Source organism: Aotus nancymaae, unplaced genomic scaffold, assembly GCF_030222135.1.
Source record: "Aotus nancymaae isolate 86718 unplaced genomic scaffold, 86718_ANA_hifiasm-v0.15.2.pri h1tg000014l, whole genome shotgun sequence".
NCBI lineage: Eukaryota > Metazoa > Chordata > Mammalia > Primates > Aotidae > Aotus > Aotus nancymaae.
Genome location: NW_026988425.1, coordinates 120,774,907 through 120,788,882, shown reverse-complemented (window position 1 = coordinate 120,788,882; position 13,976 = coordinate 120,774,907). Strand labels below are relative to the sequence as shown.

The 13,976-nt window shown below is 40.8% G+C and overlaps 1 protein-coding gene and 1 non-coding gene across 6 annotated transcripts in view; both read right to left on the bottom strand.

The window, feature by feature from the left end:
• Positions 1–11,313, bottom strand: part of AP3S2 (adaptor related protein complex 3 subunit sigma 2) — a 72,253-nt gene extending 60,940 nt beyond the window's left edge. The window contains exons 1-3 of one of the 5 annotated variants that reach the window (XM_064376289.1): positions 11,113–11,313; positions 6,456–6,547; positions 5,935–6,046 (exon numbers count right to left, since the gene is read on the bottom strand). In XM_064376289.1, the coding sequence (XP_064232359.1) occupies positions 5,935–6,046; positions 6,456–6,547; positions 11,113–11,181 (273 nt within the window). In that variant the 5' untranslated portion in view covers positions 11,182–11,313. The remainder of the gene's footprint in view (positions 1–5,934; positions 6,047–6,455; positions 6,548–11,112) is intronic. The other 4 variants (XM_064376290.1, XM_021674349.2, XM_021674351.2 and 1 more) reach the window with 4 other exon arrangements.
• Positions 4,965–5,071, bottom strand: LOC135274990 (U6 spliceosomal RNA). Its single transcript, XR_010342720.1, has one exon. It is a non-coding gene; the product is annotated as a U6 spliceosomal RNA (small nuclear RNA).
• Positions 11,314–13,976: the final 2,663 nt, after the last annotated feature.

The window sequence follows — 13,976 nt, the reverse complement described above, 5'->3', positions numbered from 1 at the left end:
CACACTGTTTCTAAATATCTATCTAGCAACATGCATTATGATTAGAAATATTAATTCCCTTTGACCCAGGCTTTCTGTTTTTCGCAGGCACAACTGTTCACATAAACTTACAGTTTTATTCATATTAATTTAAAAACAGGAAACAAAGTATCCAGTGTCTGATATCCTAGGTATTCTGCTGCCTGAATCCACTGAGAACATTCATTTTACCCCCGTGAAATGTTCTGCTTTGACCTACTCTTGACATACAGAGATAAGTCATGGAAAACTCAGAATTAGAAAATGTGGAGTCCAAGTTCCAGCTAGACAGCCAGAGCCTGATGCTCTGACTGTGGTAAGCAGTTGAGTTTTCCAGAACTCAGTCACATGACTTTGACCTCTGACTTCCCAGAAGGGGCTCTTATAAACTCTTGGGTTCATGGAAGCCACAAAATGACCGAGAGACTCTGTTCGGCTAATCTTCTCTTGGGAGACTTCATCTAAAAGTGGCAAATTAGCCTTTCCTTGTACAGCTAAGTTTGTGCTTGTCACTTAGCTTTTCTGAACCAAGCAAAATATACTCTAGGGATATATATCACATGGTAGAACTATAAAGAGAAGCACAGGAATGGTCAACCTAAAAGTCTGAGAAATGCAATGAGGGAGAGGGACAGAATTGAGGAGGGGCACTGAGGAGTTTCTAAGGTTCTTGTAATGTTCTGGGTGACGGGTACATGGGGGTTCATTCTATTGGCATCTTTATCCTCTATAGGCATGTTTGTATATTTTTCTATATGTACATTTCACACACAAAAAACAATTAAAAAAAAAATCTTACTAGGATTCTGATTGGGTTTTCACTAAATTATAATCTGGAAGTACTGATACTTTTTAATGTTTTCTCAACAGGAAGAGTATGTTATATTTACTTACATAGCTCTTTTTTTCATATTTTTAGCAGAATTTTAAGTCTTCTTCATATAGATCTTACACATATTTTACATTTGTGGGTATCTTATGAAACTTTTTGCTATTGTGAATGGGCTGCTTTTAATATTACATTCCTTAGTTTATTATTGCTAAGTGAAAGTTACTAATATCTTTTTTTTTAAACCAAGATATTGAGGCACAGATCAAAAGCTACTCTTTTTTTTGGAGACAGTCTTACTCTGTCACCCAGGCTGGAGTGCAGTGGTGCAATCTCAGCTCCACCTCCCAGGTTCAAGTGATTCTCCTGCCTCAGCCTCCCAAGTGGCTGGGACCACAGGCCTGCGCCACCATGCCCGGCTAATTTTTGTATTTTTAGTAGAGACAGGGTTTCACCAGGTTTCTTTTTAGTAGAGACAGGGTTTAGTAGAGACACGTTGGCCAGGCTGGTTTCAAAGTCCTGACCTCATGTGATCCACCGACCTCAGCCTCGGTCTCCCAGAGAGCTGGGATTACAGGCGTGGGCCACTGCGCTTGGCCGAAAACTACTAATTTCTGTATGTTAAACTTGCATCCAGCCACCTTACTGAACTCTGTTAGTTCCAATTGTTTCCAACCGATTTGGATTTTCTAGATAATCAATTCATCTGTAACTATTACTATTATTATTTTTGAGGTGAAGTCTCACTCTGTTGCCCAGGCTGGAGTGCAGTGGTGTGATCTTGGCTCACCACAACCTCCACCTCCCAGGTTCAAGCGATTCTCCTGTCTCAGCCTCCCAAGTAGCTGGGACTATAGGTGTGTGCCACCACGCCCGGCTAATTTTTGTATTTTTAGTAGAGACAGGGTTTCACTATGTTGGCCAGGCTGGTCGAACTTCTAACCTCATGATCCACCTACCTCAGCCTCCCAAAGTGCTGGGATTACAGGCGTGAACCACTGCACCCAGCTTCTAACTATGATATATTCTGAAACCTAGTAAAGCAAATCTCCCATCACTGTCCTTTTTCCCTAGAAATCTACTTCTGCATTTCTTGGACACTCATTTTCCCGATAAATTTTGCCTTTACCAAGTTCTATAAGATCTCCTGATGGAATTATACTAGGTTTTCCATTTGATGTATTGCTCACTATCTTTGAGACTACTGTCATCTTTGCTTGACTCTTCCCAACAGGGGAGAGTTTGTAGCTCCATTTGTTCCAAGTATTCCTTTGTTTTTCCTTTAAGATTTTATAATTTTATTGGAATCAATGTCAAGTGTTCCATACCAAGTTAATTTCCAAGCACTAACTATCCTTTATCACAACTGTAAATGAGACTTCTTTAATTATGAATTTTCTGTTTTCTCAGAAATAGAAAATTTTGTTGGATTTATCTCATATTCTGTCATTTTGCTCATATCATTTCTTACTTATAATTTTCTTAAAAAGATTTTCTATGTCCATAATCTGGCTATTTTACAGTGATAACTTACCTCTCTCTTTCTTTACTATGTCACTTCTTCATTTCTTTTTATATCACTCACTACACGTTTGTCAAAATTAGAGTAAGCAATAAAAGATACTCCGTTTTTGTGTGTGTGAGATAAAGTCTCGCTCTGTCACTCAAGCTAGAGTGAAGTGGCTCATTGAAACCTCAACCTCTCGGGCTCAAGCAGTCCTCCTGCTTTAGCCACCTGAGAAGCTGGGACCACAAGGCACACCATCTGATTTTTTATAGAGACTAGGTCTCACTATGTTGCCCAGGCTTTAGCCACCTAAGAAGCTGGAACCACAGAGGCACACCACTTGATTTTTTTATAGAGATTAGGTCTCACTATGTTTCCCAGGCTGGTCTTGAACTCCTGAGCTCAAGTGATCCCCCTGCCTTGGGCTCCCAAAGGGTTAGGATTATAGCTATGAGCCAATACACCTGGATGAAATCCTCAACAAGAATATTCATAAATGCCTAGAGATTTCACTCTTGAGATAACATTGGCTCTGGTTCTTGGCTCTTGGTTTTGAAACTAAAATTGGTTGCTTCAGGGAAAGTAAACTAGGTGACTGGGAGAAAGGCGAAGGAGGATATTTTTCACTATATAGGTTGAACATTTGAAATCCAAAACACTACAAAATCCAACATTTTTGAGTGCCGACACAATGCTCAAAGGCAATGAAATGCTCATTGGCCATTTTGGATTTTGGACTTTCAGATTTAGAATAAGGATAATGCAAACATCCTCAACTCTGAAAAAATCCAAAATCCAAAACACTTCTGGTCCCAAGAATTTCAAAGGGATATTCAACCTGTATAATCATAGTATGCCTCTGAATTCTGAACCACATAAATATATTTATTTCTTCAAAAAGTAAACAGTTATATTAATAAATGTGTACTTTTAATAAAAAATGCTTCTTATTTCAGTTTAACAGTGTATTTAATGTAATTTAGATAATCACTCCTCTCAGCAACTACTAATTCAATTATATTAGTTTTTCTTACTGCTTATGAATTTTTCTCTGTTACATTGACTTGCATCCTGGGATAAATACTATTTGGACACAATGTATAACTCTATTTAATAGTATGCAGTTTTCCTGCTAACGAAATAATTTTTGGGCTAGAAAAGAGTATCTAGTATAATTGTAGATTAAAACAAAACCCAACATACACAAGAGACAAAACGAACAAAAACCCTTAAGGCCAATAAAGCCTAGGTGACTTACCTAAGGGCACAGTGCTTGTTAATGGGAGAGTCAAAAAGAAAAAAAAGCCAGGACTCACAATTCCTTGGTTCAATAGATTGTTGGCTAAGATTTCTGTTGTAATTTTGTACCAATACTAATATACAATATTTGACGAACATCTTCCCTTTTAGAGTTAGGTTTTTGGATGATAACCGATTTACTCCATAAAGTATGCTTAAGTAGTAGGATTCCTTGTTCTAGGTTTAAAAAATAACTTAATGTAATATACAGGTTTTAATGTACTTCAACTTTTAAAAATTTTACTGTGAGCCCATTAGGGAGTCAGTTCTTTTCTTTTTCTTTTTTTTTTTTTTTAAAAAAAACCAACAACTTATTTTATCCAATTATTTCAGTACCTTTATATTAATTTCATATGGGCAGTTTTTTGTTTTTGTATTTTTGAGACAGAGTTTCCTCCATTGCCCAGGCTGGAGTGCAATGGTGTGATCTCAGCTCACTGCAACCTCTGCTTCCCAGGTTCAAATGATTCTCGTGCCTCAGCTACCCAAGTAGCCAAGCAGCTGGGATTATAGGCATATGCCACCATGCCCAGCTAATTTTTCTATTTTTAGTAGAGATGAGGTTTTACCATGTTGATCAAGCTGGTCTCCAACTCCTGGTCTCAAGTGATCCACCCTCCTCGGTTTCCCAAAGTGCTGGGATTACAGGCATGTGCCACGGCACCAGGCCAGGGTAGTTATTTTTTATAGTCAGCTATTTCAAATATGTTGGTAATATTACCACATATATATCATCCCTTTAAAACAATGTTTTCTATTTCTGACTTCTAACTTCTTTATGTCAATTAGGCCAACTATTTATTTTTAATGTCTTTTCAAAGATCAGCTGGGTGCACCGGTTCATCGCTGTAATCCCAGCACTTTGGGAGGCCAAAGTGGGAAGACTGCATGAGCTCAGATGTTCGAGACCAGCCTGGACAACATGGTGAGACCTCATCTCTAAAAAATTCAAAAAATTAGCCAGGTGTGGTGATGCACACCTGTATGCCCTGCTACTCAGGAGGCTGAGGCAGAAGGATGGGTTGAGCCGGGGAGATGGAGGCGGCAGTCAGCTATGATCGCACCACTACACTCTGGTTTGAGAGCAAGACTTTGTCTTAAAAAACAAAAACAAAGATCAAAGCTTTTAGTTCCTATTATTTTTACATTTTACTTATCTGATCTTCCCAAATTCAATGTACACTAAATATTTAATAAATGTCCATTAAACTATAAAATTCAATTTTTTTGTGTTAATATAAATCTCTACAGCCCATTTTCTCTAATAACTGTGTGCCAAATTTTCTCTTTTAAAAAATTTTCTTTATTGTTTATAATATGGAATGCTTTACCAATTTGCATGTCATCCTTGCATAGTGGCAATGCTAATCTTTTCTTCATTGGTCTACTTTTAGTATATATGCTGCTGAAGCAAGCACTCCATCCCAATTTTAAAAATACATTATCTATATTTCCTTCATTTTCACATAAACTCGTATTATGTGCACATTTCTATAGCCTGCTACATACAGTACTATAAAGCACAGTCTCACATTTGAATGTGAGACTGATATTATTTGAATGCTGGGCGCGGTGACTCACGCCTGTAATCCCAGCACTTTGGGAGGCCGAGGCGGGTGGATCACAAGGTCAAGAGATCGAGACCATCCTGGTCAACATGGTGAAACCCCGTCTCTACTAAAAATACAAAAAAAAATTAGCTGGGCATGGTGGCGCATGCCTGTAATCCCAGCTACTCAGGAGGCTGAGGCAGGAGAATTGCCTGACCCAGGAGGTGGAGGTTGCGGTGAGCCGAGATCGCGCCATTGCACTCCAGCCTGGGTAACAAGAGCGAGACTCCATCTCAAAAAAAAAAAAAAATGATAGATTTTCAGATGACAGATTCACAAGTCAAACCCAGATTTTGTGATACTACATCTTGAGTTTGTTTTTTTTTTTTTCAGACAGGGTCTCACTCTGTCACTCAGGCTAGAGTGCAGTGGCAGATTGTGGGCCACCACACCCAGCTAAAAGTGTAAATTTGTAAACGTCATTTGGTTTGATAGCTGAAAAAAAAAAATCAATCATGAAAACTAAGGGCAGTGCAAGGGCTAGGTAGAAACCAATAAATCTAAAAGTGCTGAGCGTTTCTCAGGAGCTTCCCAGAGCACCATCTGGTGGACATCTGGCAACTTTTACCAATATCAATAAGGAGATGGACACAAGGTTCTACGGGCTGGTTACTGAAAAATTCCATGCAAACTCTCTAAAGCTGCTGCCATCATTAGCTGACTACACATACCTGGATGAGGTCCAAGATTCCAAGTTCACTCTCTGACGAATCCACACAAAATACAAAGTAGAGGGTAGCATAGTGCCGGTAGATCAGTTTGTAGTCAGAGCCACCAATCAAACTGCAGAAGATAGGAAACATTTAATACCTATAGCTTAAACACATCAAAAAGAAACCTTGTGTCAAAGAATAAGAAAGGGCCCACTGGAAAGAAGGCCAAATGATAGAAGCACGCCATTCTTCTCAGGTGAATGGCAACCAAGTTTGACAGAGGTACCTAAAGCCACCTTCCCTCACCTTTTCTCCTGCCTATCCTTCCAGGGCCCAAACATCTAAATGAGCAATATCAGAAGCACGATAACTAAACTGTGTCCCAAAGAGAATTGTGTCTCTCTCTGAGCGGATCATGCTGAGACCAGTCAAAGCTGCATCAAGTACCTCCTGACACTCGAGTGCTGCCAGAAGACGCAACAATGAAGGTCAGTCACAAGAGTGGATACATGGGGAGAAAAATGAAGCTGACAGTTTACCTTCCACCCTCCAAGAAGTTACAAATGTTGTCATCTCGCTTGAGGACTAGATGGAAAGTTTCTCGAACAATCTGCTGTTGAATTTCCTCTGGCTATGGAATAAAAAGATAAGTGAATCAGTGGGCATGCCTGAAAAACTACATCCCATCCATGGAAGGGAAGAAGTGTTTGTAAGCTGGGAGCATCTAAACATTTAGTAGTAGTTTCCAGAAATGAAAAAATGATGAGTAGAGAAAAAATAAGAGTGAAGCTATGAAAAATGGATGACAAGGCTCTGATATAGAAATTAAATAGGGTATATTTACCTAGATATCTAAGTCACTAACTGTTACTGTCCCATAGGTAAGCTGACATTTAAACAAGGAAAGAAAATTGATAAACTCTCATACAAAGTCAAAGAATAGGTTGGGCATGTTGGTTCACGCCTGTAATCCCAGCACTTTGGGGGGCCGAGGCGGGCAGATCATAAGGTCAGGAGTTCAAGATCATCCTGGCCAACACGGTGAAACCCCGTCTTTACTGAAAATACAAAAAATAGCCAGGTGTGATAGCACACACCTGTAATCCCAGCTACTCGGGAAGCTAAGGCAGGAGAACTGCTTGAACCCAGGAGGCGGACGTTGCAATGAGCCAAGATCATGCCACTGTACTCTAGCCTGGGCAACAGAGCAAGACCCTGTCTCAAAAAAAAAGTCAAAGAATAACTAGAAGGTCTGATCCTGAAATATTTTGTTTTTCCCTGGAAAACATCTATGACAGGTATATAATAAATTTCAACGGGTCTACCACTTAAAGAAGGTCAAGATGTAATCATGTAAATGTTTTAAAAAGCTGTATTGGCATAAACAGCTGCCATTTTTTGTACTGGTAATATAGATACTACATATAAGATGCTGTGTTACTCACCAACCAACTATTATTGAGAAAAACAGATTACAGATTAAAAATTCTGAACAGTCACAGAGCTACAAATAAAAGGTATTATTATTATTTTTTTTAGACAGAGTCTTGTTCTGTTGCTCAGGCAGTGGTGTGATCACAGTTCACTGCAACCTCCACCTCCTGCCTCAGCCTCCCCAGTAGCTGGGATTACAGGCATGTGCCACCATGCCAGGCTAATTTTTGTATTTATAGTATAAATGGGGTTTCACTATATTGGTCAGGCTGGTCTTGAACTCCTGACTTCAAGTGATCCACCTGCCTTGGCCTTCCAAAGTGCTACAATTACAGGCGTGAGCCACCGTGCCTTGCCTTATTTTTTCACTTACTACCTGCATATGAAAGCTCAACTCTGATGAAATCACTTTGATAACTCACCTCTGATTTCTAATTATACATATGAGTTTCAGAAGAGGTATGGTAAAAAAGGATAATGAGAGGGAGAAACCAGCAATTAAGACAGAAAATAATTAAAAGCTCTAAACCATTGCTTCTCAAATCTTAATTTGCAATGAATCAGCTGTGTTGTTAAAATACAGATTGAGATTTAGTAGGTATAGGTTAAGTCCTGAGATGCAAGCCTAGTAAGCACCCAGGCAATACCATTTCTGCTGGTCTGGGGACCACACTTTGAGTAGCAAAGCATTAGAAAACCTTCAAATTGCACTCGCCCCAGGAGTCAGAAAACAGGTTCAAGTAATTGTAATCCCTTTCTTTCTACAGCACAGAATTTAGCTTTGAAATGGTTATTTATTTAAAAGAAAGAGAGAAGGGAAAAAAACCAGACAAAACGTCATGGTGGGGAAATTACTTTGACTCACATGGATATGGAATGGCTCACAGTATTTACTGAATGAATGAAAACTTGCTAATCACTGGTCACTATAAATTTGAGTAAATCACTATTTTCCTCATTTCCATTTAAAGAACACACTAAGTTCACAGATGACAGGATGCTGTAAGGGATTAACTATGTGACATACAAAACATGCTAAGCATCAGCACTTTTTAAACTGACAAATCTTTTGAACTAAAGCCTTTTATCTGATTCTGGGGCAAGAGGCAGCAGTGGGCAAGTGGTATGAAATGAAGAGGCCACCTAATTTCTAGTTCAATAAAAAGGTAAACTACCAATTGCTTACATGCCTCAGTGATTTTAATAACCCTTCATATCTTTTTAGTACTCTGTAGTTTTCAACATACTTTCATTTATGTGCTCATGAGGTCTTATAAAATCCTATGATCTTCAAAGATACACAAATGGTCAATAAGCATATGAAAAGATGCTCAACATCATTAGTCATTATGGAAATTGAAATCAAAACCACAATAAGCCAGGCAAGGTAGCTCACACCTGTAACCCCAGCACTTTGGGAGACCGAGGTGGGTAGCTTACTTGAGGTCAGGAGTTTGAGACCAGTCTGGCCAACAGAGCGAAACCCCATCTCTACTAAAAAAAGCAAAATTTAGCCGGGCATGGCGACCGACACCTGTAATCCTCAGGAGGCTGAGGCAGGAGAATGGCTTGAATCTGGGAGGCAGAGATTGCAGTGAGCCAAGATCACACCACTGCACTCCAGCCTGGGCAACAGAGTGAGACTCAGTCTCGGGCGATGGGGGGGGACCCCACAATGAGATACCACTTTATACCCACTAAAATGTCTTTAATCAAAAAAACAGATTAGTTAATGGCAGAGATGTGAAGAAACCGAAATCCTTATACACTGCTGACGAAAACATAAAATGGTGGAGCCACCTGGAAAATAGTTTGCAGTTTCTCAAAATGTTCACTATAGTTATCACATGACCCAGTAATTCTACTCCTGGTTATATAACCAAAAGAAACGAAGACACAGGTCCACACAAAAACTTGCACAAGAATGTTCATAGCAGCATTAGTTATAAGAGCCAAAAAGTAGAAACATCAACTTATAGACAATCAAAATATGGCATATCCATATAATGGAATATTATTCAGCAATAAAAGAACATCAGATACATGCTACAACATGGATGAATCTTGAAAACATTATACTTCATGAAAGATGGCAGACAGAAAAAAACACCTATTTTATGATTCCATTTATATGCAATGCCTGGAATAGGCAAATTTAGAGGGAAAGACAGGCTCTCTAGAGCGGAGAGCATCAGTAGAGAAATACGGAGTGACTGCTAAGAGATTTATTTTTGGGGTGATGAAAATGACCTAAAATTGCTTGTGGATGGGCCAGGTGCAGTGGCTCATGCCTGTAATCCCAGCACTTTGGGAGGCCGAGGCGGGTGGATCACGAGGTCTAGAGATCGAGACCATCCTGGTCAACATGGTGAAACCCCGTCTCTACTAAAAATACAAAAAATTAGCTGGGCACGGTGGCGCGTGCCTGTAATCCCAGCTACTCTGGAGGCTGAGGCAGGAGAATTGCCTGAACCCAGGAGGCGGAGGTTGCGGTGAGCCGAGATCACGCCATTGCACTCCAGCCTGGGTAACAAGAGCGAAACTCCGTCTCAAAAAAAAAAATAATAATAAAATTGCTTGTGGTGATGGTTGTGCGGCTCTGTGAACACTCAACATTGAATTGTCCCCTTTAAATAAGTAAACTGGGCTGGAGCGCGGTGGTTCACGCTTGTAATCCCAGCACTTTGGGAGGCCGAGGCAGGAGGATAACGAGGTCAAGAGATCGATACCATTCTGGCCAACATGGTGAAACCCGGTCTCTACTAAAATACAAAAATAAACCGGGCATGGTGGCAGGTAGTCCCCCCCAGCTACTTGGGAGGCTGAAGTGGAGAATCGCTTGAACCCAGGGCGCAGAGACAAGACCGCACCACTGCACTCCAGCCTGGGCGACGGAGCGAGACTATGTCTCAAGAAATGAAAAATCCTATGAAGGAGTAAAATTATTTTTTCATTCCTAACTGACAAAAGACAGAATAAAATTCCGAAAAGGGTTTATTAATTTGTCAATAGATGCTGGAGTACAAAAGGTGGCGCTGAAGCCTGAACATGTTTTCTCTTTCCCCTTTAGAGTTTCACCCGTCCCCCAATTATGTAACATGTTGAAACCCCGCCATGAAGAAATAAAATCTCCAAAGACAGTAGGCAAATACTGATGCTTATGTGTTTGCAAAGGAACATGTCTGGAAAAGTCAAATTTACATAATCACTTATTGAGCCCTTACGCAGCAGCATTTATAATTTCTCCTTTTTCTACTTTTAAACGGATTTTCTTCAATCCTACAGAGTGAAGGGTATCTAGTCTCTGGAAAGTTCCAGCCAACACCGAAGCAAAATAATCCCATAAAAAGAACTTTTCCAGACCCTCTAGCTATAACAGAAACTTTGAGAAACTGAATACTTCATCGCGAAACTCTGGTCAACAACCAAAAAGATGACAGCACGTGACTTCAATCATTCAAGTGCTCAACGAGGCACACTCCCCACTGTCTCTTCTCGTTCCCAGAGACCCAAGAGAAAATGTCACAAAATGGCACAGAAATGCCGAGATCTAGAAAGGGGTCAGAGCGGGGGCAGCAGGGCGGGAGACAGAGGCCCCGCACCGGCCCGCGCCAAGGCTGTGTTTAAATAAGGCGGGGGCCATGCACCAGGCAGGGGCCCCAGGTGACCAAAGAGCGGGGCCCCCGGGTGCCGAGCGGCCAGAGAGGAGGGACGAGGTAGTGGGAGCCCTGAAGGGGCGTGGTGAAGCCGAGCCGCACTCACGAAACGCTGGTAGAAGCGGACTAGCCGCGGCTTCCCATGGTTGTTGAAAACCAGAATCGCCTGAATCATCTTTGCCGGCCACGGTTCACTCAGCACCGGCTACTCCCAGAAAGCGCCTCCTTCCGCCACAACACGGTCACTTCCGGTTGGTGCGTCACTGAGAGCGGCCCTGGGAAACATGGCCCCGGCGTCCAGGAGCCCTGGCACCCAACAGTCCGGCCTCACAGACGCTCCGGAGCGGGCGGCGGGGTATCCTGCGGAGGGCAGGTGAGGGTGCCGAGGAGCGTCGTCACTTCGGCCAACGTCGGTTGGCCCAGACCCACCGCTGGCCCCAGAAGCCGAAACTTGACCCACGGCCTGGTTGCCAAAACGGAGAGACCGCGGGAGCTTCCTTTCTCACCGTCCGCCCCTAAACGTGCACCCTCTCCTTCCCTTAGCGCTTGCAGAACGTTCCGCGGTGTGCAGACGCCAGGCTTTCGGCCGTTCAGCGGTTGAGGACCATTTCCTTCCTTTTTTATGTTTCAGTATTCAATGCTCAGTGAATCATGTGGCTGTCTCCCCGTGCAGATGGGCTGTTTCTCCGTGGTAGATGGTGAATTGTGGAATTAAGGATTTTTAGTGCATTTTCATTTAAAAAGTCTCGGCGATCCCTAATCGATCAAGGTCTTATTTTTGTTTGTTATTTTAATGACCTAGTGTGGGTGAAGAGGAGCGCGTGCGAATACTGCAGATGGAGCACCGGATAGAGCTGTACATCGATCCAGAGGACTGTTTGGCAATATGAATCAGAAAGGAGCCTTTAAAATACCTAACGGGCCGGGCGCGGTGGCTCACGCCTGTAATCCCAGCACTTTGGGAGGCGGAGGCGGGCGAATCACTTAAAGTCAGGAGTTCGAGACCCGCCTGGCCAACATGGTGAAACCCCGTCTCTACTAAAAATACAAAAATTAGCCGGGCGTGGTGGCGGGCGCCTATAATCCCAGATACTCGGAGGCCGAGGCAGGAGAATCGCTTGTACCTGGGAGGCATAGGTTGCAATGAGCTGAGATCACGCCACTGCACTCCAGCCTGGCAACAGAGCGAGACTCCGTCTCTCTCTCTCTCTCTCTCTAATACGTATTATATATAATATATAATAATATATATTATGTATATATTCATATATATAATATATAATAATATATATTATATATATTTATATATAATATATAATAATATATATTATATATATTTATATATAATATATATAATATAATATATATTTATATATAATATATATAATATATATTATATATATTTATATATATAATAATATATATTATATATATTTATGTAATAATATATAATGATATATATTATATATATTTATGTAATAATATATGATCTATATTATATATATTTCTGTAATAATATATGATATATATTATATTATATATATCATATATTATAATATATAATTATATATATTAATATATTATATATATTATTATATATTTATATAAAATAATATATATTAGGCTCAACGTTTCCAGCTTTAGAATTTATGATCAAATAATTGTGGATGTGTGAAAAGATTTAGCCTCAGAAACACAGTTCTGCTAGAGTATCTTCAGAACACTTGAAAAAGAAAGAAAAAGAAAAAATAGAATATATATCTCAGCAGTATTATTACAGGGGAAATAGGAAGAAAATTATTACAAAATGAGAAATTGGTTAAGTGCATTGTTCTACATGAATATGAGAAATATTAACTAATAAAAATGCTGGGATAGATTTATGATACAGAAGTGTTCATGACATCTGTTAAGCAAAAAGATTACACAAACTATGTACATGGACAACCGACTTTGCACAAGTTTGGAGGTAAATACACCAACACAGGAATAATGTATCTGATGGGCTGGCAGAGTCAGGGTATTTGATCCATACAAGCCCCTGGAACCACCTGCCCTGATTCAAAGCCTGGTTCTGTGGACTCCGTGGGCTCCCTGGGCAAGGTGGACTGCCTCGGCACTCTGTGCAAGGTTCTCATCTGTAGAAAAGGTGTCATATCAGTTTCCTAAACCGTAAGACTGGAAAATGAACCTACCAACTGCAGACAGTTGTTATGCGCACAAAAGGAGTTACTGTAACGTTTGTGAGCACTTGGAACGGTGCATGGCACCGTTGAGTTCCACGTAAGTGATTTAAAAGCATCTTTAGGTGGCAGGATGATCAAGTTCTCCTTTTTTTCCTTCAAATAAATATGTACTACTTTTGCAGCCAGAGTTTTGGGGTTTGCTTGTTTTTCAGAGATAGTGTTTTATCCAGGTTGAAGCGCAGTGGCACAATCACACCTCACTGTTACCTTAAACTGCTGGCCTCAGGCACTCCTCCAGCCTCAGCTTCCCAAACCACCACCATGCCTGGCCCAGTTTTTTTTCTTTTTTCTTTTCTTTTTTTTTTTTCGAGATGGAATCTCGCTCTGTCACCCAGGCTGGAGTGCAGTGGCACGATCTTGGCTCACTGCAACCTCCATCTCCCAGGTTCAAACGATTCTCCTGCTTCAGCCTCCCCAGTAGCTGGGATTACAGGGGCATGCCACCATGCTTGGACAATTTTTGTATTTTTAGTAGAGATGGGTTTCACCACATTGGCCAGCGTGCCGTTGAACTCCTGACCTCAAATGATGCACCTGTCTCAGCCTCCCAAAGTGCTGGGATTACAGGCCGTAAGCCTGTATGGTTGGCATGGCCCAGTTTTTTTAATAAATAAAAACCCAAAGTCAATTGCACTGAAACTTGACAAAATGTTTAAAATGTTGAGGAAGAATATCAAAGAAAATTCTGAAACAGAATTATGAAGAAGAACTAGCTCTGTCAACT